Source organism: Agelaius tricolor, unplaced genomic scaffold (genome assembly GCF_023055355.1).
Source record: "Agelaius tricolor isolate 1412-34295 unplaced genomic scaffold, bAgeTri1.0.p SCAF_30, whole genome shotgun sequence".
NCBI lineage: Eukaryota > Metazoa > Chordata > Aves > Passeriformes > Icteridae > Agelaius > Agelaius tricolor.
In genome coordinates, this window is record NW_027269290.1 from 4,171,315 (window position 1) to 4,195,387 (window position 24,073).

The 24,073-nt window shown below is 48.6% G+C and overlaps 3 protein-coding genes across 5 annotated transcripts in view; 1 reads left to right on the top strand and 2 right to left on the bottom strand.

Annotated features, from left to right (window-relative positions):
* Positions 1-2,203: 2,203 nt before the first annotated feature.
* On the bottom strand, positions 2,204-9,958 carry DYRK3 (dual specificity tyrosine phosphorylation regulated kinase 3). Its single transcript, XM_071450288.1, has 3 exons — positions 9,812-9,958; positions 9,092-9,207; positions 2,204-4,751 (listed from the first exon to the last, which is right to left on the bottom strand). Exons 1-3 carry the CDS (start codon positions 9,849-9,851, stop codon positions 3,186-3,188), a joined length of 1,722 nt encoding a protein of 573 aa, XP_071306389.1. The 5' UTR covers positions 9,852-9,958; the 3' UTR covers positions 2,204-3,185.
* A 2,123-nt stretch (positions 9,959-12,081) lies between these two features.
* On the top strand, positions 12,082-20,320 carry EIF2D (eukaryotic translation initiation factor 2D). The gene is made up of 15 exons (XM_071450287.1): positions 12,082-12,240; positions 13,269-13,459; positions 13,691-13,774; positions 15,747-15,837; positions 16,399-16,506; positions 16,805-17,094; positions 17,191-17,308; positions 17,776-17,821; positions 17,960-18,063; positions 18,164-18,322; positions 18,442-18,531; positions 18,638-18,733; positions 18,942-19,062; positions 19,776-19,950; positions 20,049-20,320. Exons 1-15 carry the CDS (start codon positions 12,185-12,187, stop codon positions 20,117-20,119), a joined length of 1,800 nt encoding a protein of 599 aa, XP_071306388.1. The 5' UTR covers positions 12,082-12,184; the 3' UTR covers positions 20,120-20,320.
* A 556-nt stretch (positions 20,321-20,876) lies between these two features.
* Positions 20,877-24,073, bottom strand: part of RASSF5 (Ras association domain family member 5) — a 34,189-nt gene continuing 30,992 nt past the window's right edge. For all 3 annotated transcript variants that reach the window (XM_071450289.1, XM_071450292.1, XM_071450291.1), the window contains one exon: positions 20,877-23,728. In XM_071450289.1, the coding sequence (XP_071306390.1) occupies positions 23,576-23,728 (153 nt within the window). In that variant the 3' untranslated portion in view covers positions 20,877-23,575. The remainder of the gene's footprint in view (positions 23,729-24,073) is intronic.

A 24,073-nucleotide genomic window follows, 5' to 3' on the forward strand; every position in this document is an offset into this window, starting at 1 on the left:
ATAAAAATATTGCTGAGCCAAAGAGCTGGAACTGCAGCCAAAGAACATTTGTTATTTGCACCTCTCACAGGGCAGTAAAACACTCTGAGGAGCATTTTCAAACAGGTTTGGGTGATTTTAGAGATGCAGTGCCTGATTTGCTGTAAACACCAGTGATTTGCATGTGCTAACTTCTGAGGAGAACACACCAGAGGTGCCAGGGCTGGCAGCTCAACAAAGCAAAGCTCCCTCACAAATACAAACTGCTCTTTATCTCCTCAGACATTTTCAATTCTAGGCTGCTTCCAACATTCTCAGCAGCAGCACAGCTCATGAGGGGATGGTTTCTGGTGAATTCAGAGCTCACCAGGGTTTGGCTTTCCCAAAAACAAGTGTGACTTGGAGGTTTGGCCGTATCTGGAGAGCCCAGGCACCGAGGCCGTGCCCAACCCTGATAAATGACAGTGACACAGCCCAGGGTCCCCCAGAGGGGCTGGGACAAGCCCTGCTCCCTTCCCCAGGGAACTCAGCCACTCCAGGGTGTGCAGGGATGATTCCTCACAGGACATTTATGGGCTTGGCTCTCCCACTCTGGGAATTCTGCATCAAACAATTCACCAAGAGCAAATGTTCTATGAAGAAATTGGGCATTAGTGATTGGAAACAAGACCCCAATATTCTCAGCTGTATTTCCCAGGTTAGGAAGAAGTTTCCAGCCCAGTAAATACCTGCTGAGGCTGCTTTTCCTTCTCACCCAAATTAGCAATTCACTTAACTACATATTTGATTTTCAAATATGGCAGTACCAAGTAAGAAAGAGCAAGTCTTAAACAAACACCATGTGCAGTCAGGGCATGCTGAACACATTTTCTAGATGAAAAGCCACAGTTTTGCCAGTTAATTGCTTTATCTGCAGCTTCACAGCCCCAGCCTTAAGCAAAATGACTCAGTGTGCACCAGGGGCTGCCACAGGAGGAGCTCCCTCACAGCCACCTCTCCCCAAAAGTCACAGAATTATCAATATTATTCTAGTTTTTACAGATGGATGTTTGTGCAGCTCCCAGCACACCAGCACTGCTCCTTCTGCCAGGAAGCAGCACCACCACCTTATCTTCTCTATAAAATCCTTTGCCATGCATCCTGCAAGGGTCCCTTCTCCTCTCTCACCTGGTGTGTTTTGTTATAAAGAAATGTAAAGGGCACAAAAGGAAGAAGAAGATTCCTGGCTTCTGAAAATGTGCCAGATCTATTAGAGATTCTACTAAAATCAATGGCATCTTCTGCCACTTCCCTCCAGAATCCACTTCCCTGGTTCTTCATTCAAATAAAACTTCACTCAGCCTAGCAAAATGAAAAATCCCAGCCATGTGTTGCTGTGAGTGACCCAGGCCAGCCCATCCATGCTGCTTGCTGCACAGATAAGGGCCAGACTGTTATTTTAATATCATTACTAAGCTCATTGAATTGACACTTGCTCAACAAAACAACTCAGAAAAGCTCCACACATGAGAACCCTCCTGGGAGCCTCAGTTTCGAGTCCTTTGGAGCTTTGGCTGAGTCTTTTTGAGGTTTTTTGCAGGCCTGCACCCAGTGCTGCAATGACCCAGAGGGGCCAGAGCAGCCCCATCTCCTCAGGGGAAGGGTCTCCTACTGAACATTTGCTCACTTATCTTTCAAATCACCCTGGTGACTCCTTTGTTTGCATACTGAGAGTCTCCTTCCTTCAGCATTCAAAACCTGCTGCAGAGGAAAAGTCATTACATTTCAAACCTCCTGTTCAGAAAAGCTCTAAATTGCATTTAAAGTCCTGTTCAGGCACCTGGCAAGGGATCAGATGGATCTGGAGATGGGCTTGGGCTATGAGGCTGCAAGAAGGAACAACCCCAACAAGCTGGGCTGTGGTTGTGACAGGTCACACCACCCTGGCATGTTCTGGGAAGATAAAGGAAGAGGAAATACAAGCTCATGGAGTTCAAGAATGAGAAAATGTAGGCACCCAAAGGCCTGAAGGAAGGCAATTAGAAACAAAGCAGCTCTTCCCATAAAATATTTCCATTTGGATCAGCCAGTTCTTGCACCTTATCAGTCTTTCCTGGTTATGTTTCCAGAGATTTTGTTGAGATTTCAGAGCACACTCCCAATTATTAATGTGTGTTTTCCCCCCCCTCCCTCATTTTCCAGTCACAGCCCTGGGCCTGAAAAAGTTCTACTTGTCTGACAGGGGTGGCATGTTTGCATTTTTATTAAAAGAGCTTCATGTAATTCAATGGAATTCACTCTACACAAAGAGATAATTTTTTGCAATTACCAGAATCTCAAACATGGATATAAACCAGCTCTTGAAGTTCAACATTTTTGTTTTAGAAACACGGGAAAAACAAAGACACACACCTGGCAGAACTGATGATGGAAATCTGAGCTCCAAAGAAACAAAATTCAATCATTACCTGAACAAACTGGCCCACACTTGTGATGGACCAGGCCTGATCCCAAATACCCCTACAAGCTTTCCATAGATTTTTAGGGGGAAATAGCAAGTGTTACAGAAATTAGTAGTTTTATTTAGATATATCCTGTGTTTCGTGGCATTTCATTTTTTCATGGCTGCTTTGAAATTTTATCATCTGAGTATTTTCTCTTCCAATGACAAATTCCTTTGGGGTCTACATCCCATCACAGTTTTTAAAATCCCAGGACAGATAAGGGAAAAGCAATGCAGAGAAATAAAATTCTTCAAACTTAAGCAATTTGCAAGTAAGTTCCTAATGCATTACATTAATGCATTTGTGCTTTTGACAAGAGATTTAAAAACTTTCCCCTGGAACAGAAAGAGTTCAGCTGGAGACAACTGAAAACATGGGAGTTTAAATCAAGTTCCTTTCCTGCCTTAAGCAAAAGAACCTGTTGAACCATGATAAATGGTTTGGTTTCTAAACCAGCATTTTTAAACAGCACATCAGCCAAAGTGTCTCTGTACTCCCCAGCTGAGCTGAGCCCTCAGCAGTGGGGAATGCACCAGGTGTGAGTGAAGCAACTGGATAAAATCAGCCCTTTAACGTGCACATTTCTGACTGATCTTCCAATATTCCAGACTGAGCCCCTAACACAAAGTAAATCCATTAAAACCCTCTCATTTCATTTCCTCCCACGGCATGAACAGACGGCGCACACACACGGGGCGTACCCTGGGAACCCAGCATTCCCCACTAGCTGACCAGTTTGGGGAGCACAGTACACAGAGGGATGCTGCCACTGGGCTCAGTGGCCAGACTGGCCCTCAGCTTGCTGGGGACTGCAGCCACAGGAGGCAGCTTGTTAGCAATTCCTTGGAAGGAACCTGAATAGCTGGAAATCCTCCTGCCGGCGCTTTTCTCCAAGGCGGCTGCTTTGGGCACCCGTTTGCAGATCCAGGGGTGCCGCAGGGCCTGGCTGGGAATCATGCGTGTGGAAGGATCCCAGCTGAGGCAATCCTTCAGGAAACCAGTGAACAAGGGGTCATCACAGCCCTTCAGAGCTGTCACCCAGTCCTTGTTCCCCGGGGCACCCCGGACCTTGCCGCGGCGCGAGCGGCTCCCGCTCAGGGTCACCTTCCCGTCCGGCTGCGTCAGCACCGTGCAGTAACGGGGGTGACCCTTGGAGTTGATGAAGTTCTTGGCTCGTTTGGATTGCTCCAAAAGCTTCTGAGGTGGCATTCCAAGAAGTTCCATGATACAGGCCAGCTGGTCTGCCTCGTCCTCTCCAGGGAAAAGAGGGTAGCCAGTCAAAAGCTCCACCAGGATACAGCCAAAACTCCACATGTCTATGGGCATCCCATAGCGGCTCCCCAGGATCACCTCTGGCGCCCGATAAAACCGGGACTGGATGTAGGTGTAGACTCTTTGGTGCTCAAAACAGCTGGACCCAAAATCTATAACCTTGATTCCACTCCTCCCTTGCTGTTTTAGGAGGATATTTTCTGGCTTCAAGTCACAGTGGATGATTTTGTTTCTATAAAGGGCATCCAAACACTGCAGGATGGAGTGAGCGAACTTCCGAACCAGCTGGAGGCTGAAACCCTGAAATTTATTCCTTTTAATCAGCTCATACAGGTTCATACTCAAGAGTTCAAAGGTCATGCAGATGTGGTTCCGAAAGGTGAAGCTTTCCAGCATGTGGATCACATTCATGCTGCCTGTTTTATCCTGCTTCTTCAGGTGCTCCAGGATCCTGATCTCCTCGGCAGCTTGGCGATGGAACCTCTTCTCATTGCGAACCATCTTTAAGGCCAGGTGTTGGTGCAGTTTGTGATCATAGACTTTAGCAACTTGTCCAAAACTGCCCTTGCCAATGATTTTGAGCACCTCATACCTGTAAGCCAGGTGGTCGTGGGGCACGTGGATGTAGCTGCCTTGGTCGTCATCGTAGCCGCCGTTGTTGGGGCCGCCGATCACCCCCTGCCTCTTTTTGGCAGATGGCCCCACAAAGTAAATCTCGGAGAAACTGAAGATCTCCTGCTGCTCATAAGCTGATAGCAGATGTTTGAACTGTTTGACAGCTTCCTCTGGAGCTTGGGAGACAGCTTTGTGTGATTTCAAGGAGCTTCCACTGCCTCTAGCACCCAGGCTCTCTAGGGTTTTCTCTTTTGTCAGGGAAGGCAGAGATCTTTCTGGAGTAAGGCCTGCAGAGTGAAGAGTGCTGCTCCTTCTGTTGCCAGAGTCCTCAAATAACTGCTCCACTTTGACCTGATTTGCAGCCAGAGGGTGATCCTTCATTATAAGTTTGTTGATAGAAACCTACAAGGGAAAAAGTAGTTTAGTTTATCTTTTAAAGCATAGATTAAAAATAAACTCACTACCAACAGAAAATCGGTAACACGGACGAGTTTGGCATTTATTAGGAACAAATATAAAATGCTGGGCTAAATTAAGTTACAAGCATAGTTATAGAAGGGTACACAAAGAGAAAGCAGCTCCCTGAAACAGCACATGTGCTTTTAAATCCAGAAAGGGAAACCCTAGACAGCCAAAGACTCAAACAACCACAAAATTCCTCTCTCCACTCAGTGGAGGGCCAGGGAACAGCTATGTTTAGCTTCAGACGTGGGTGCAGCAGCACAACCACCAACAGATGCAACTTGCACCTGTCTGGAGCACGGAATGGAACGTGGATGTGCAGAGAAGTGGCAGCAGGAGTGCACAGCCAGGCTGCCAAAGGAACACAAAGCAGCCCCAGCAGGTGACACATGGCTGGTGCGAGGCAGCTGCACGAGGAACAGGAGGGGGACAGGGCAAGGCAAGGTAAACCATCCTTCAGAATCTAAAAATTAATGGTGGGGTTATAATTTCAAGGGGAAAACATCATCATATCCACACCTCTCTTTGAAATCATGGTGGAATTATAGAATACTGAGCTGGAAGGGACCCACAAAAATGATCATCAAGTCCAAGTCCTGGTCCTGCACAGGAGACCCCAAAATCCCTCCCAGCCCCTGAGAGCGTTGCTCTGGAGCTCTGGCAGCCCTGGGGCTGTGCCCATGCCCTGGGCAGCCTGTTCTGTGCCCCACTGTCGTGTCTGGCTGTCTGTCTGTCTCTGCTTGGACACGGGTAGGGCGGTTCTTGGGCTGCCCGCGTTTCAAAGGACGAGTCTGGACTCTTCAGCTTTTCCATCTTCAGATTGTTGATTGTTTCTTATCTACAGAATTTTCTGTCTGCCCAGCACAGGTCTGACCTGCAAGGCAGCCAAGGGCACTCTGCCCACCCATGGGGCGGTCGTGTCTTTTTATACTAAAATCTATGTACATGATATTTACCTTTATTTTCCAATACTTTTCACCCATGTTAGCAAGTGCACCCTCACCATGAACCAATCCCCAAGTGCCAACATCACCACAGGAGATGGAGGACAAGAAGAAGAAAGAGGAAGGACGAGACATGCCCTGATGCCTCCATCTTGTCTCCATAAGCCCCCTGTACCAAAAACCTTAAAGTTTATATTTCACCCTATAAATGTGTCCCTTTTACACCCTTCACTCTAAAGTGATTCTCATGTCCTCAAACTGCTGTCACTTCTGTGGATGGATCAAAATCAAGCCACCAAACACTCTTGGCAACATTCCAGGATTTCTGAGACCCCCAAGGGTTCTCGTGGCATCTCTGGACATCGGGAAGGATGTGCTGAGATCCCACAGCCCACCACCCTCTGGGGGAAGAACTTTTATCCAACCTAAACCTCCCTGCCACAGCTCCAGCCACTCTCTTGGGTCCTGGCACTGTCACAGAGGGAACAGAGAGCTGCAGAACTCTCTTAACACACACTTGAACAACCAGGAGCAGCTCCCACTCCAACTCAGCTGAGAGCAGTCTGTGAGCACTCCCTCTTACCACCATGTGCTAAAATATTTACATCTGAAACAAACCCAGAGAAGGTGAGAAAAACACTGTGAAATTTTCCAGGCTTGTCAATTTTACTATTTAGTAAATGCTGAACACCCCGGAGGTCAGTTCCCCTCTAGCAGTTTTTCCTTTTCCTGCTTGCTGGCACTCCCTGCTGAGAGGCAGCACAGAGGTGTTGTCCCATCCAGGCAGAATTGAAGAAGCCCTGACTGAAGCAGCAACATCTGTTTTCCATTTTGTCCTTTAATCTAAAAATAAAGATCTCAGACACATGCCAAACCAAATCCCTGAAAACCAAAATAACTACACAGGAATCAAACAAAAAAAATATAAATAAACCTGCAGCCCCACGGCAATAAAACCAAATTCCTTTTTAGTTACATCCAGTCCAACATCTCAGCAGGGTCAGCAAATCAGGGAAGTGAATGTTCTCCCCAAAGCCAACTCCACACAGCTCATAAAAGCCTCTGGTTGTTGGTGCTGCCCTGAAATGTTGGTTCTTGCTCACAAGCCCCAAAAAATGGGCATTTCCCTGCAGAAGTCAGTCCTTATCAACATGAAGAGATCCTACCAAGCTCCACTCCTCCTATCGACCCCAAAATGTGGTGTACTGGGAGGGACACGCCCAGCCAGAGCCTGCAGCAAAAACAACAGAGCCCAGCCCTGGTAACTCGGAATAAACGCCTTTTTCTTGGAGCCTGGCTGAACCTCCGAGATAAGAATGACATTTCTTCAGAGCTGCCTCAAAGACTCTTCAGTTGGCAGACCCAAACAGAAAGTTTACAAATAAACACAAGATATAAACACAGAACTAGGGTCACGCTTGTTTAAATATTCTCCACCCAAGAGCAGCGGCAGCTCTGCTTGTGCTGCTGCTCATAGCAAACATTTTGTACCTTTGAATCCCTAAATAAACCAGCAATTCATGATTCCATTTATCCTGGAACGATTTCTTAATGAAGGAATTATGGCTTTGGATTTCAAACCTGACTCAACGGTAGTAAGGGCTCAATTTTCATTCTTAGAGGACTCCCAAAATCAGTTGCCACATGATGGTGAGACACAAATATAGCTCCATCTTCACTTGAGCTCAGGAGAGCTGCACTCAGATGACTCCTGGCTAACACCAGCTTTCTTTCAACAGCTTGATTTTACAAATCCCAGCCTCCACAAGCTTTTTGTTTAATTGCTGAAGTGCAGGCGAGAAATGAGGCTGACAACAACCAGTGGCACCCTGTTGAAAACTCTCCCTGACAAAACTTCATTTTCACTGACAAGGAAACAGTTGCTGCAATTCCTGCACAAACTGGTTTGCAGAGATGCTCTGAACACTGAATTAAACACATTGAACCCAGCCCATGTATTCTCAAAGCAGAGAGACTTTGTGTTCTCTTGCAGGCTCAGATGAAGGAATGGGCAGCTGCAGTCACCAACACTCCTCAATTCTCATGTAACATTACATAATAATAACACATCTTGCAAGAAAACTAAAACTCCAGGTATTTTCCCATTAAAACTCAGCACCACCATTTCAGCCCCAGCTCCTGCTTGCCTGATACCACTGAGGTTGGATTTTATTGGTACACCACCATGCAAACTGGGCATGCTATAAATCCTTAAGCTTGCCCTAAGAAGTTAACAGGCTTTAAGGATAAAAAACACAGATGAAGACAAATCAAACAAAATATTCATGGGTTTATATTTGTATTGCATTGGATAGTTCCACTCTACTGACTTGTACTCAGTTATGAACAAATGAAGTCACACTACAGCTCAAAACACTGCAGCTGAATTGTTTCCATATCCCTGCACACAAAAAACCCCAACCCACCACTCCTCAAACCCTACTGCTCAACAGAACTCCAAATTCCTTCTGTTCCCCCTCAACATTTCCAAAAAGGGAAAAAAAAACCCAGACTCATGCCCCTGAGTTTGCACAGACCAAATTTGTTACAACAAAATCCCACAAGGTGATGATTTTCAAATGCATGTTCCTCGGGGCAATGTCTATTTTCACTTTTTAGAAAGTGAGAGGGTTTTTTTTAAGCTTAAGCTCCTTCCCTTCTGCCAGAACTCAACAAGAGCCAGAACACATTTAAAACCCATCTAAAGGACAGATCAGTGCACAAAAGTACAGCTGAACACGAGCACTACTGAGCCAATTAAAGGGAAAAAAAAAATCTCCCAGCTCCACATCTGCTGAGGGAACAGAGCCCTGATGAAAGAGCCCAGCAACACCTTCAGTTCATAAGGACTGTTTTGGAAGCAAAAGAAGTGACAGATAATGCCCAAGCTTTCGGAGCAGAAAGGTACTTTTGTGAGGTGTTTGGCAGCCACACAGACTCACACTGCTCCTATGTTACTTACCAGTCAGAATTTTCATGAGGGAAACTAAAATGGAAACGTGCAGGAGGAGGCAGAGCAAAGCATGTGTGGATTGACTAATCAGAGCACAAGGTGACACGGCAGAATGCTCCAAGCCTTTGTAAAATAAAGTTATTTTTATTAAAACACTGAGCTGAGGGCAGTAAGATGGGGTTCCTGAGGCTGCCAGCAAGTTCTGCACTGAATGCAGCACATCATTTTCATGCTCAGAAAAAACAATAATGTTAAGAAGCCTCTACAAAGCAGCAAAATGCCACGTTTAAAATCTATTCTCTGTAGGGAGGTATCAGACCCCCACACAGCTCTCACTCCCACACTGCACAACGTGAAGACACAGATGACTTTAAAATACTCACATGAGGTCTTGAAAGGGAAGGAATTCCCGAGGGGCTCCGTTCTTCATTTGTAGGCTCTGGGTATCTACACTCATCTATCCTCATATAGGAGTCGTACAATCCATCTCCAATCCTGGCTGGAACGGTCCCACACACAAACCAGTTATTCACAACAATTCACACCGACAGAGGCAGAGCCAAAAGCTTAAATGCACATTTTAGTCTGTAAAATCATCGATTTTCCTTCATTCATTAAATGATCTTTGGAATTTAACTGAATTTTCAAACCGCAGCAGTGCGATGCTTCTGGGAAATCTTAATTCGAGATACTTTTAATTTAGAGGTTCTTTTTTGTGAAGCAACTTCTGCACTGCAAAAAAATACATCCCTAAGAATCACTGCCCACCATTCTTCCCGCTTCCCCTTAATCAGGATAATCCCAAACGAGCAGAAAACGAGCAAACACTTCAACACTTGATAGGACTATCCTTTAAAGCAGGTTATCCCTTAAAAATGAGATGTGAGAATTACACTGCAAAAGCGTGGGGAAGGCAAAAAAAAAAAAAAAAAGGCGGCGTCTCTCGCTGTCGACTGCTCAAAAACTTAAAATCGCGACGCCTATCGCGACAGACCAGACGGGCGGCTGGGACCACGCGGGGGGCTCGGCGGCCACCGACCCAAACCGCATCCCCCCCTTTCCCCCCAGCCCCGCGGGACCCCCGGCCGCCCCCTCCTGCTCACCCGCGGCGAGAGGCCCGTCCGGCTTCCTGCCGAGCAGCATCGTGTCGGGGGGGCCCCGGCGCGGGCCCCATTCCCGGCGGGTGCCGCTGCCCAGCGCGGCCGCTCGGCCCCGGCCCGGCCCGGCCGTTGCCCCGGGAACGGCCCCCGCCCGCCGCCCGCCCGCCCGCGCCTGCGCAGCGCCGCCGGGGCGGGATCGCGCCCGGGGCTGCGGAGCTCCGGCGCTCGCTTCAGTTCTGCCCTGCGCTAAACCCGCGCTGCGCGACCCCTGCACCCGGGGCTGCGGAGCTCCAGCCTCCCCCGCTTCGCTTCTCCCGTCAGGGAGACCCGCGCCGCGGGACCCCCGCACCCGGGGCTGCGCTTCTCCCCTGAGCTAAACCCGCCCTACGGGACCTCCGCACCCGGGGCTGAGGAGCTCCACCTCTCGCCTCGCTTCTCCCCTGTGCTAAACCCGCCCCGCGGGACCCCGCACCCCGGGCTGCGGAGCTCCAGCGGTCGCTTCGCTTCTCCCCTGAGCTAAACCCGCCCTACGGGACCTCCGCACCCGGGGCTGCGGAGCTCCACCTCTCGCCTCGCTTCTCCCCTGAGCTAAACCCGCCCTACGGGACCCTCGCACCTGGGGCTGCGGAGCTCCAGCGCGCACCTCGCTTCTCCCCTCAGCCAAACCCGCCCTGCGGGACTCCGCACACCGCGGAGTGCTCGGCCTGGGGGAGAGGAGGCCGCCGAGGAGGGATGGCGCCCGTGGCTGCGGAGCTCCAGCGCACACCTCGCTTCTCCCCTCAGCCAAACCAGCCCCGCGGAACTCCCGCACCCGAGGCTGTGGAGCTCCAGCGGTCGCCTCGCTTTTCCCTTCAGCTAAACCCGCCCCGAGGGATCCCCTCATCAGGGGATGCGGAGCTCCAGCGGTCGCCTCGCTTTTCCCCTCAGCCGAACCCGCTCCGCGGCGCCCCCACACACCGCGGGGTGCTCGGCTTGGAGGAAAGGAACCTCCTCACACCGAGGTGTGGAAGCAACGCTCAGTAGTAACGTGGTTGCGAATAGGTGGATGGAGGCAAAACGCTGAGTGCTGCATGTAGGGGGCTCTGGGACAGCACAGGCTGCCCGACCCTGCCAGCCGCTGTGCAGGGATTGATTTGGAATAAAAAGTCCAGGACAATGTTCAGCTCCCCGCGAGCAGCCATGGATTTGACCTGGAACAGAGGGAGTTACAGAGCTGGAGGCATCGGTGGCGTTTTGGAACATAAGAGCTCTCTAATGAGATGTAGGAGGTGTATTTATTTCCACAAACTGCCCTTAAATTAATAAAAAAAATGAAAATCAAGTGGAGTCTGACTTTCTGGCTCTGCACAACTCCCTGCCAGGAGAGGACAGCCAGGGGATCCTATCCCATGGAACAGGGACAGGAGGAGAGGGAACGGTCTCAGGCTGGGCTGGGGAGGCTCAGGTTGGACAGCAGCAGGAATTTCCTCATGGAAAGGGTTGGAAGGGGCTGCCCAGGGGGGTTTGGAGTGCCCATCCCTGGAGGTGCCCAAGGATGGATGTGGCACTCAGTGCTCTGGGCTGGGGACAACGTGGGCATCGGGCACAGCTTGGACTCGATGATCCTGGAGGGATTTTCCAATCTCCATAACTCTGTAAAAGCTGCAATTACTACAATGCTCCTGTAATACTCCTACCCATTCCACATTCCTCAATCTCCACCTAGAAATCGATCAGGAACACGCAAGCAAATGTATAAATCACAGCAAGGATGCCCAGCTGCCAGGGCACGTTTACAACAGCTGAGAAGTTTAAGCACAAAAGAACCCCCACAATTCTGAGAACCCCTCGTATGGAGGAGCCTGGGGGCCGCCGTGGGGGGATCCCAGAGCCTGGCAGGGGGACCGAGACCCCCTCAAGGAGCCAAGGTGGGGAGACTGGGACCCCATCAAGGAGCTGGGGTGGGGGTCTCCAACGCAGGCAATGGTGACCGGGACCCTTTCAAACAGCCGGGGCAGGGTGACCAGGCCCCCTCAGGGAACCGGCGTTGGGGGAACCGAGACCCCCTCAAGGAGCTGGGGCGGGGGTCTCCAACGCGGGCGAGGGGGACCGGAACCCCCTCAAGGAGTCGGGGCAGGGGAGACCGAGACCCTCTCAAGGAGCTGGGGCGGGGGGACCGGGACCCGCTCAAGGAGTCCGGGCAGGGGGACTGGTGCCTCTCAGGGAGCTGGGGCGGGGGTCCCCAACGCGGACGAGAGGGCCCGGGAGCCCTGAGGGCGGCGGAGCGGGGGTCGCGGGGGCTCGGCGCGGCCGGACGCCGTTTCCAGCCGGACGGTTTATGGGCGCGGACGGCGCCATGGCGGCCGCCGCGGGCTGAGGGGACGGCGCGGGCCCGCCATGTTCGCCAGGGCGTTCCGCGTGAGGGCCAACACCAGCATCAAGGGCTCGGACCGGTGAGTGCCGCGTCGGGACCCCGCAGGCAGGGACCCCCCCCGCCGGGCCGGGGGGACGCGCGGGGCTCGGCCCCGGGGCCGCGGTCGGCGATACCCCGGGAGTAGCTGCTTTCAGCCCCTGCTTGTGGCACACTCCCGGCCTGAGCACGGAGTTGTGCGTTTCGCTGGAAGATGTTGCCGTAATTAAGCCAGGTTTAATTGAAATGTTATGCCGAAGCCTGGATGAGGCCTTCTGTGCTTATTTATAGCAGAGTTCAGTGTGTAACGGGGCTGTGAGACGAAGAGGGGGTTTGGATAAGGAGTGGAGTGACAGGACTAGGGGGGATGGCTTTAAACTGGATGAGGGTAGGTTTATATTGGATATTAGGAAGAAATTATTCCCTGTGAGGGTGGGGAGGTGCTGGCACAGGTGCCCAGAGCAGCTGTGGCTGCCCCTGGATCCCTGGCAGTGCCCAAGGCCAGGCTGGATGGGGCTTGGAGCACCTGGGACAGTGGAAGGTGTTCCTGCCATGGCAGGGGTGGGACTGGATGGGATTTAAAGTCTCCTTTAACCCGAACCATCTGTAATTCTCTAATTCTCTGTGTTCCTGAGTAGCACTGCTGGGCTGACCTCCTGATTGTTCAGGTTCACTGGACACTGCTGTGAATGACCACAAACCCCCCTGTGTTGGTCACTAGGGCTTAACTTCAATTAAAACTGGGGGACAGGGAGATCTGGCTGTCCCCTGCTCCAGCTGTAGGTGACAGCTGGGCAGAGCCAGTGTGGCACTCCCAGGTTGAAATCACAGCACGAAACAGAGGCACGGGCTGCAAACAGAAGCTGAAAGCAGATGTTTAAAGAAGATAAGAGCAGGGCAAGTGTATCGTTCAGATCGTTTGTAAACCCAGACACAAATGTTTCAGATTATCTCCTGTGAAGAGGTGGGAATCTCAGGAACAGGCGACAGAGCAGAACAGCAGTTGTTGGAATTAGTTTGAGGGATGGCCTAAGCAGCTTTGTAACACATTTGGGTTTTTTTTCATTGCAGGAGGAAGCTACGAAGTGATGTGGCAGCAGCTTTTCCCAGCCTGAGCACTGAACAAGTGGCTGAGTTGGTTCCAAACAAGGAAGAGCTCAATGTCATCAAAATATACTCTCACAAAGGGGAGGCCATCACTGTTTACATGAACCACAGGAACCCGATTCTGTTTGAAGTTGAGAAAGTTCTGTATCCAACAGGTAGGGGGAATGGACTGGAGTAATCCTCCCTCTTTGCTTACCTTCCCAGTTAATTATTGTGGCATTGTTTTGATTTCACATTTCTTTATTATCCAATTAAGTGTTTTATTATCTAATTAAGCTTAATCTCCTTGATTATCCACTGAGAGTTTAGTCTTAAAGATGAAAAGAAACAGCATCTAGAAATGTTCTTAATGATGCATTTTAAAATTTACTTCTGTTTTGGGACAGTGTACACTCTGTGGGTCTACCCAGACCTTCTCCCTGCCTTTGCAACATGGCCCCCAGTGCTACAGAAACTTGCAGGAGGTGCAGGTAAGAGCACCAGAACTTTGTCCCTTTGCACTGCAAAAAGGAGGTTGCCTAAAGGACTTTTTAGATGTTTTCTTTCACAGTGGCAAAAATGTACCTGAAATAAATAGAAGGAGTGAGTACTCAAAAAATTTTATAGTGGTGGTGTCCTAGAAAGGAAATAAATTAGCTGTAAAAAGAGTTTGTGAAGGAAGGAAAGTAGGTGAAGGTGTTTAAAGCAGTAACCTGCTCAGTGTGGGAGGCTGAGATTTGGAAATCCCTTCTCAGGGTGCTGAGCAGCCCTGAACTGGGACACAGAACTCCCTGTGCCATTGGTCTGTCCCTTTTGACAGCTCCTTTGCTGCCCCCCTGCTTCCTGTCAGTGCCCAGGTGAACAAGCTCATCCTGTGGAGAGGAAGGAAATGTGGTTTGGGAGCTGCAGTGCAATCACTGTCAGGCAGCCTGGGCATTGTGCAGGTGGGGCTGGAGCTGACTCCTGGGTTACTGGCTCTACCACCTCATCATGGATCAAGACCAACAGGAAAGGTGTCTGTTTTCTGGAACCTGCTTTGGATGCAGTTCAGACTCAGGAGAATCAGCCCATTATAAAATGAAATTGCTGAACTGCTCAAGCAGAAAAAGATTAAATTTGAGCTGCTGCAGCCTTGATCTCTACCTGGAAGTGCTCACCTAGGGAGGGATGTCTTTTTCCATGACACAGCATCCAAAGTGGAACTCAGGTCTCTCTGCTTTGTTTGCTCTTGGGGAAAAGAAAGTGCTGTGATAGACATCTGAGAGAGCCTCGCTGCTGACTTAGAATGACCCAGTTTCTGGGCAAAAAGACTTGCTAATGGGGCAGGACATTGATGAAAGAGTCCTGCGGGACATTCATCGCCCCTGGCAACCAGGCTACCTCTGTGCAGGATCCAAAGATAAGGAGCTGGCCGGGAGACAATGGCCACAAAGGCAGGGGGAGAGGTAGAGCCAGTCCTCAGAAGGGAGAGGAAAGGCACCAGGCTCTCCAGTGCTGCAGGCTGGAGCACTGGAGGACATTCAGTTCCTAAAAGCAGCATCTTTTGGGATATCTCTTCCATAAATTCAAATACCTGCTGTCTGCCCTGCTAATTTGCATCATTGAATGCTGCTTATGCGGTCACATTAAGGCCTTGATGTGGTTTCTGTCCCCAGCCATGTGGAGCTCTGGTGGCAGCTGCAGAGTTCATTGTAGACTTGATAAAAATACTTGTGACAATGAACAGGGGGAAAAATCTCGGCTTCTTCAGGCTCCACATTAAATCAGGAATGCTGAGAAAAATGTGAGATGTCTGCAAAACCAAGCCATGGAAGAGCTCAGACTGCAGAGAGCTGCAGTGAGGGAGAGCAGCTGCTGCTCCCATCCTTTGGTGAGGACATGGTGCCACACCTGCAGCATGGAAAGCTCTGCTTTGCTCCCACCCCAGGCTGGTCCTCCCAGGTGTGGGAAGCAGAAGGAAGCAGGGGTGTGGTTTCTATCCAAAACAGTGAGGAGGCAACTCCCTGAGAATTGCCAGCTGGCTGCAGCTGATGTGGCACGTTCAGGAGGGATGGGGCAGCAGTGGAAACTTTGAGGCAATTCTGTCTCCAGGGAAAAAGCTGCTGGGATAACCTTCCCTTGGGAAGGGTAAATGGGATATTCCTGGTGCTTCTCCTTGTTCCTTTCCATGCCATTAATGAAGAGCTTTGCTGGGAGCTCGTTCAAAACAGTCCCTCAGGTCTGACAGGGCTGAGCAAGCTTCGCTCCTCTGCAGTTTTTTGGGATGTGCCCAGCATGGATTATGGATTGGATCCCGCGCTCCACGGGGGAAAAGCGGTGCTTGAGGAGGAGAAACAGAGACTCCTGTTCTCCCTGGCGTGTGCTCAGCTCGTGGTTCTGCTGAGTAACGGGAGGGAGGGAGGGGGGCGGAGGCGGTGCCTGAGCGTTTCATTGAGAAATGGATGCGCTTCATTCTTCCCGCAGACCTGATGCTGCCAGGAGTTGTGGTGCCACCTTCTGGCCTCCCTCAAGTGACACGGGGCACGCTCTGTGCTGTCACCCTGCTGGGAAACAGGTACAGAGCATTCTCCCATCCACAGCCTGTCCAGAAACTAAAAATGACGTGAAGAACTTTGAGGAAATCGAAGCAGAAGTGTTGTCTTCGAGGGGCCTCAGCAGTGGAAGATACAGCAGAAAAAAAACCTTAATTTTTTGAGTTAGGATATGGTTGAACTGAGGTGGGAAGCTTTGTAAATTGGTTCTTTTGGACCAGTGTTTTTAACAAAATATTGAATTCTGCACAACTGTCTTTGTGTCTGTGTGGAAGTTCTGAGTCAGGGAATGTTAAAGCCATTGGTTCTCTCTCACTGCTGGTCTCCTCTGGCAGTGCATGCACTTCTTGTCATTTATTAAAAGCCAGAATGTGTCACTGCACGACCTTCACTTCATCCGGGCTCAGGATTCTTTGAAAAACCTTACATACCAGAAAAAAATGTAGAACCTTGAAAAGAAACCCACAATTTGTAAAGAGCAGGGAGGCTGTAAAATAAATTCAGTGTGACACATTAGCACAGCCTGTGTGCAGTAGCACAGGGTGTTTGTGTTGTCCTGCTCCAACATTCCCTTCTTTTCCCAGAGCTCCCGTGGCAGTTGGAGTTGCCACCATGTCCACGGAGGAGATGCTGGCTGCTGGAATGAAAGGGAAGGGCTTTGCTGTGCTGCACACTCACCTGGATCACCTCTGGTGGGTAACTGCCAGGCCTGGGGGAAAATGGGCAACAGGTCTCGTGTGTTTACTGAAACCCAAATCTGAGATTAATCTGTCAGGCCAACTTAGTGAATTATTTGGGTACAGCTCAGATAGGAACTTTATTTGGAATTAATGGAGGAAGATGAGTTCAAAGTAAATTTTACAGTTCAGAGATTGCAGAAAAAGACCCATGCAGGTGCCAGTTCCTTTATTCAGGGTGACATCTGTTCACTGTCCTGTGGTTGAAAGCAGCAAAAGGAAAGCTGTGTTCTGCTTTTTCTTCCTTTTGTAGGGAATATGGTGACAAATCTTCTCCTCCTACCTTAGCTCCCTTGGTGACAGATCCTGCTGCAATGGAGAGTGCTGGAGACCAGGAGGAGCTGCAGGGGAAGGAGCCTGGCAGCAGCTGCTCCCCTGAGCCAGAGCAGCACGTGGACATCAGGGATTTGAGCCTGAGGGACACAGACACTCGTGCACAACTGCTGGGGAAGGAGGAGCTCCATGAGAACAGAGCTGCAGAACCAGCTGAGGATGCCAGCACAGGGGACCAGCAGGAGGCTGAGGACAGCAGGACCCCACAAGGTATTTTTAGATGCCAGGAAACCCAAACCGTGCCCCTTTGGTTTGCTGAAGCTCACAGACAACTCACTGCCTACCTGTCCTTTTTTCTCCCTGCAGAGCAAATGGATGCATTGTTTAATCAGTGCTTTTTCCATGCTTTAAAATGCAGAGTAAAGAAGTCAGATCTCCCCCTGCTCACCAGCACATTTCTAGGCAGCCACATGGTCTCCTGCTGGTACGTGGGAAGGAGATGGAATTGGGATTTGCATGCTGGGATTTGGTCTTTAAAATGTGAAGATTGTGTGGGATATTTAGGAAACAGGTTTTGAGTAAAAACTGAATTCCAGTTCTTAATTAAGGTTATTCTCACTTCTGCCATCAAATACTTGGATCATATACAATCCTTACATTAAATACTTGGATGTAAGGATTGTCCAGACCTGGATTTGCACTTGGGAGCCAACTTGGCTTGGCTGACATTGGTTTCACCATGGTTTGGTCACCTGAGTGGCTGCTGCCTGCCTCAAGATCATCAGCACTAATTTCACTCATCACATTCTATTTATCAGCTTCTTTGGTGTAGCTCTTCCTCTGTGTGATTTGTATTCCTGCTGTTAAGAAACTTCTAGCATAAGTAGCAAGATTTCAGAAGAAATGAAGGGTGACTCATAACTAAAGAACTTTTAAAAAATCCATTTATAGCCCTGCTGGAAAACAACTGGACATAAAGAAATCAAGCTATAAGAAGGTGAGATTTTTCTGTTGGTTTGGGTGGTTTTTTAAAAAATTAATTTTAATAATTAACAGAGAAAGAGAAAAAGTTTAAAACACAAGAGCAGGAGTTGAAAATACTTGACTCCACATTTCTGATTGTTGCTTCCTTCAGTTCTCTAAATTCCTGCAATGCATGCAGCACCAGAGGATCTTGCAAGTGAAGGAGCTGAGCAAAGGTGTGGAGAGCATCGTGGACGTGGACTGGAAACACCCAGAGTACGTAGAACAATATCAGCCTTTAAAGATGGGAGTGGAATCTGCTGCCTCCAGCTCTGTTTCCATCCCTTCTACTCACACCAAACAATTCTTGTGGCAGCATTAAAGCATTTGCAGTGCCTGAAGGATTTTCCTCAGCCTCTGCTGCCCAAGATAGCAAGAGTGAAGAGAGAGAACAAGTGTACCATGCTCCTGAGATCATTCTACTCTATGGGGTCTCCACAAAAATGATCCCACTCTTTCAGGAATCTGGACACAGGTAAGCACAAAAAAAAAAAAATGAAGAGAGAGACCAACAAAACTGTAGTCGCTGTTTCTCTCTTACTGCCAGAACCCAACTCCCAAATACTTTGAGTTCAAAATTCTCTTTGTCCTCAGAAAAGGCAGCATCCTCTCAAGCAGTGAGGTGAGAAACATCATCATTAACTACGTGAAGAGTAACGAGTTGGTTGATGAAACAAACAAAAAGTGAGTACAGGTGGAAGTTTTCCTCCCCTGCTTCTACAGGAGAGGCTGAAATTAGAGGAAAAAAAAGTGACCTGGTTTGCTCCTTCTGTGTGCTTTTGTTTTGCAGCTTTGTAAAGGTGAATGCCATTCTGTGTGACTGCCTGTTGGATAAATCAGAGCAGGATGAGATCTCACACCTTAAATGGGATGAACTCTTGAGCAGGTGATTGTTCCCTCAATATCCCTTCCCAGAACTGCACAGATTGATTGCCTGCAACTCGAACCCCATGGTGGGAGCTGCCTGATTTGTCATTTCCTGGAGATAAATAGGAGCAAGATGAGATCTCACACCTTAAATGGGACATCCTTTTGAGCAGGTGCTTGTGCTCAGTATCCCTTCCCAGAATGCCACAGATTATTGTTTTGTCCAGGTGCCTGGAACGACTGCAGCCCTTACACCAGGTGACATTTTCTGGACAAGAACCCGTGGTGAGGAAAGGAAACATCGAGCCCATTGACATCAGCATAGCACAGAGATCATCAAACAAGAAGGTGAAAAAAGACAATTAAATGAGGGGGGTTGAGCAGGTGAAATCCCAGATCCTGAGGGCAGCTTTGGCAATCAGTATTAAACCCTCAGCAGTGCTATTTCCAGTCTTTACTAGTTTCTAAGCATTATTAAACCCACAGCAGTGCTGTTTCCAATTATTATTTAACCCTTCAGCAGTGATGACTCCAATTGTCATTTAACCATTCAGCAGTGATGTTTCTAATCACTTTTTAACCCTTCAGCAGTGGTGAGTCCAATAATTTTTTAACTCTTCAGCAGTGATGTTTCCAATTATTATTTAACCCTTCAGCAGTGATGTTTCTAATTATTATTTAACCCTTCAGCAGTGATGTTTCCAATCATTATTAACCCTTCAGCAGTGATGCTTCCAATTATTATTTAACCCTTCAGCAGTGATGTTTCCAATCATTATTAACCCTTCAGCAGTGATGTTTCCAATCATTATTAACCCTTCAGCAGTGATGCTTCCAATTATTATTTAACCCTTCAGCAGTGATGCTTCCAATTATTATTTAACCCTTCAGCAGTTATGCTTCTAATTAATATTTAACCCTTCAGCAGTGATGCTTCCAATTAATATTTAACCCTTCAGCAGTTATGCTTCTAATCATTATTTAACCCTTCAGCAGTGATGTTTCCAATTATTATTTAACCCTTCAGCAGTGATGTTTCCAATCATCATTTAACCCCACAGGTGACAATTATCAAGAACCTTGAGCTGTATGGTCTGGACCCACAATGTGTGGCCAACACTCTCCAACAAAAGGTCCAAGCCAGTGCCACCATCAGCCCAGCACCAGGAACAAAGGACAGAGTCCAGGTCCAGATCCAAGGCAACCAAATCCATCATCTGGCCAAGATGCTGCTTGGTAAGAAGGTTCTGGAACTGGGCTGCTTGCAGCCAAACTGAGATGTTTCAATTCTTTAGGTCTTCCTTAGCTGAAGTGAGCTCTTGGTTGTGTTGCAGAAGAATATCAGCTACCTCGGAAATACATCCAGGGCCTGGACAAGGCTCCAAAGCTTGGCCGCAAGAAGTAGGAGGAAAATCAGCTCTAAGGATTGCTCAGCTCTCAGTATTTTCATTATTTATAGAAGGATCATGCACAGGCCCTGCTCATTCCACAATGAGTCCTGGATGTTTACAAGGTCTGGAATTCACCCAAATAATAATAATAATAATTGTACTCCAGGTGTTCCTTTTTCATAAAAATAAAAAGCTCAATAAACCCCTTGGCATTATTCTCTTGTGATTTTTTTTAATGGAAATTGATACTGAAGCACTGGATGCTACAGTGGTTTTTGGGTGGTTTAACATTCTTGCTTTGCATCTTTGATCAAGGATGTGGAATAAATCTCTGAAATATGAGAAAAATACATTCCAACACAATCCTGGGACAGTGCAGTGTGTTCTGCCACTGAGTAAAACCCCTCTGGCTGAGATTTTATCTTTCTAAACTTTTAAAAAATTTCCACATATTGAATTCAGACATTCCAGCATTGAGAATTAACTGCATTAGCTGGACTTCTGTAGTTTATATTATTTTTATATATAAAAATACATCTAAAGGTGTGACATGAGCTGTAATTTATCACAGGTAACAGTTCTGTCAGCCCCAGCTAAAAGATTAAATTAATGGAACACTTTGGTCAGGTCTTACAGGTGTGAATATTCTTTAGCTCTTTAACAGTAAGTTAGGAAATTTAAATTCACTTCTAGGAAGGATTCCTGTATTTCCCTTTAGGCTAAATCCACTGACGTTCCATAGGAGGGCACCAGAAAAAGAAGTTCAAGAGATTTCTTTAATTACTGACAGCTTTATTCTCATTTCTCTTACACTGTCTGCGTATGAACAAATAGTTCCAGAACCTTCAAAAAAAGTTGAGAGTGAGACATTTTGTAAAAATGCCATAGAATCACTAGGGAGTAGTAAAAATAAATTACAGCATTGCAAAAATGCATTTCACTTTGCCATAGAAGCTCTACTATTCCATCCTATACACATTATTTTACAGGTTTTACAGTAGCCATGGAAAATAAACTTACACGAGACAATTGCTAACCAAAGGCACTGCCAACAGGATTTGCGCTTAAAGAAGGGGCAAATACTCCTAAAACCAGCTCAACTGACCCTTGAGAATTTGAGTTTCCACACCTACCAATTCCTCAAATGCCCCTCATATTGAAAAAAAACCAAAAAAACCCCAAAAGAACGAGCCCTGCTGGTGCAGGAGGTTTTCAGCAGCATCCACAGTGATTGCATACGAAGCCATGCCTTCTACAAACTGTCAAAGACATGCTGGGGCCAGGAAGGGACAGGGGACACCAACATAAAAATAAAACTAGAACTAAACCTGCACAACTTTCAGCCAGAAAGAAAAGGGATTTCAAACCAAGCGTGTGGCTCTTCCCTCTGAGAGCCACCGGCAGTTTCTACAGCGCTCTTCCCCACGGTGGAACTGAAGTATTTATACGGTGCTCTCAAGGCTCAAAGCACCAGATAAACGGTATTTCAATGACTCCACCAGTGAACAGTGAAGTGCTAAGTCTGCCTGTGGCTGGACAAACAGCCCCAGAGCACGGCGGGTGTTAAAGGTCGTTGGGTGTAGAGTACAGTACAGCTGGAGGCTCCTCTGCACCAGAGAGAGCCCTGCGAGCAAACAAACCCTCACTGCTGACCACAACAGGAGCTGCAACTGAGCTCGGCAGAAAGCGGCTTTCACACCAAGTAATGCAGTTACTCTCATAAAGTTTAGAAACATACTCAAAATCTGGAAAAAAAAAATAATAATCCCAAGCAATCACCTTCCAGAAAGAAACAAAGCAGTTCCTCATCCCTCCCCAGACACGAGGGCCTCGTCACACCAGTGCTGTGGGGACAGGAGGGACAAGGCTCTGCACAGCTTCCTCCTTAGCCCAAATGCAAGGTTTTCACACTTAAGGGAAAAAAAAGGCACTGAGGTAAATTTGAACTCCTCCCTATTCCCCAATAACGGGCTGCCTCCCCTCCCACGGGGTGCAGGAGGGATCCCAGCAGCCACAGTGAGCTCCGTGAGCCCACACCAAACCCCGTCCCTGCTCCATCCCAATCCAGCACTGACATTCCCCGTTCCCTGGGCTGTGAACAGAGGGAGGGCTGGCCCTGGCTGTGTGCAGCGTGCTCGGTATGGAGCACTGAGGGTAAACACGGGGCCCATCCTCTCCCCCAGGATCATTGCAGCCCAGCAGTGACCCCTGCACGGCCTCAGCAGCAGGAGGGAGGGCAGGGACCCAGCCTGCAGCTCGAGGACTTTGCTGAGGGATGCTCAGCATGGTGTGGTGGCAGCCCTGAGACAGGCAGAGAGAGACTTGCTGTCCTCTCCTGGCTCCACGGAGAGAGCAAATCCTGGGAAGCCTCCTGGACATGCAGGACAGCACCAGTTGAGAGTGGGGAGGGAGAACAGGGCACAGGGACAGCAGGGCTGGGACAGCAGGAGCAGGAGGAAGCCCAGGTGAGGCGAGCAGAAAGCACCCAAGGACAGGAATTCCCTTCCTTGGTGCCACCTCCACACCCCAGCCCTGGATGGGGCTCCTCTCCCTCGGGGCCAGGCGCGCTCACAGCTCAAAATCTGATTTGTGAAGGGGTTTTGAGCTTTCCTGGGTTCCTCTGATGGACACATATTGCTCAACCTTCAACACTGAACCCTCAGCCTGTGCCCCAACCATCACCTTTACACTTTTCAAACAGAATTTCTGGGAACATAGGTTCCAATTCCTACAGAGTAGAGAACTGGTGAAACCCTGGCTAACTTGGCTAAGCATCAGGGACAGTTACTGTAATTCAGCTCTTTCCAAAATTAGAAGTCAAATAGAATCAAAATGAATGATTTTCCTGGGAATTACTATTACCAAGTTGCAATAATATTTACTAACAGACTGTTGGGGTGTTGCAGCTGCCTTGGTGTCCTAACCTGGCATTTCCCTGGCTGCCTTAGCCCTGAACAAGTCCAGGGCTTGGCTAGAGCAGCAACACCCACGTGGTTTGGTGCAACAACCTCCTCCCCTTTTCCTGTGCTCTCCTTACGAAACCAGAACTGGGCCATGAGGGCACTGTGGGCCACAGCACCTCCAAACAGGAACAAGCAGCTCGCTGGGAGGAGCAGGAACAGCAAGAGCTGCCCTGCTCCAAACTTCAGCCAGCACAGGGGTCCTGTTGGGTGTCACACTGAGGATTTTCCACGCAGCCTCTCCAGAGGATGGCACGGCTGGAAATCCAACCAGCAGCTGTGTTTGCTTTGTTGAAGCTGTTTTATAAACAGGCTTCCCGTTCTTGGACTGGCTCTGGTCCTGGGAGAAGAGGTTTCAGAAGAAGAAAATGCAATAAGATCATTTTAGGGGTGCTGGGAGCCAGTCCTTAAGGAAGGTTGAAGAGGGAGAATGACTACTAAGGTGTCCTGAGAAGTCTTTTCATTAAAAACAGTCTCTATCTTAGTCTGATGCCCAGTGCCTCCTGAAGGTTATCCAGGTTTGCCTCTGGCCTCTTTCAGGGTCTGTTGCAGTCTCTGTTTGAACCTCTCATACTTCTTGTGCACTTGCTGGATTTTGTCCTTCTCCTCTTTGTCCAGGATCATCAGGAAGTTCTGCAGCTCCGGGATGGAGAAGGCGTCCCACTGCAAAACCAGCAGAGAGGCAAAGTGAGCACACACCTGCTGGGCTTTGTGGGTTCTTACCTCCGAATCTGTGAGCAGGAGCAATAAAATACATTTAAATGTGTCTGATCTCCAGGGATTTCACCTCGAGTGGTGAGAAGGATGGGATAAAGGGCTACAGCAGGAAGGACCATCCCAATCCTCCCACCCCAAACGAGAAGCAGAATCCTGCAGGATGCAGCAGCTCCCAGCATTTGCTTCACAGTGGTGGAGAGCAAGATTTCAACCCAAAACTGGCTGTGAATTTATTACCTGAGTGTCCCTGGCTTTTACTTAAATTAGTGGATTACTTATAACAGTGCTCAG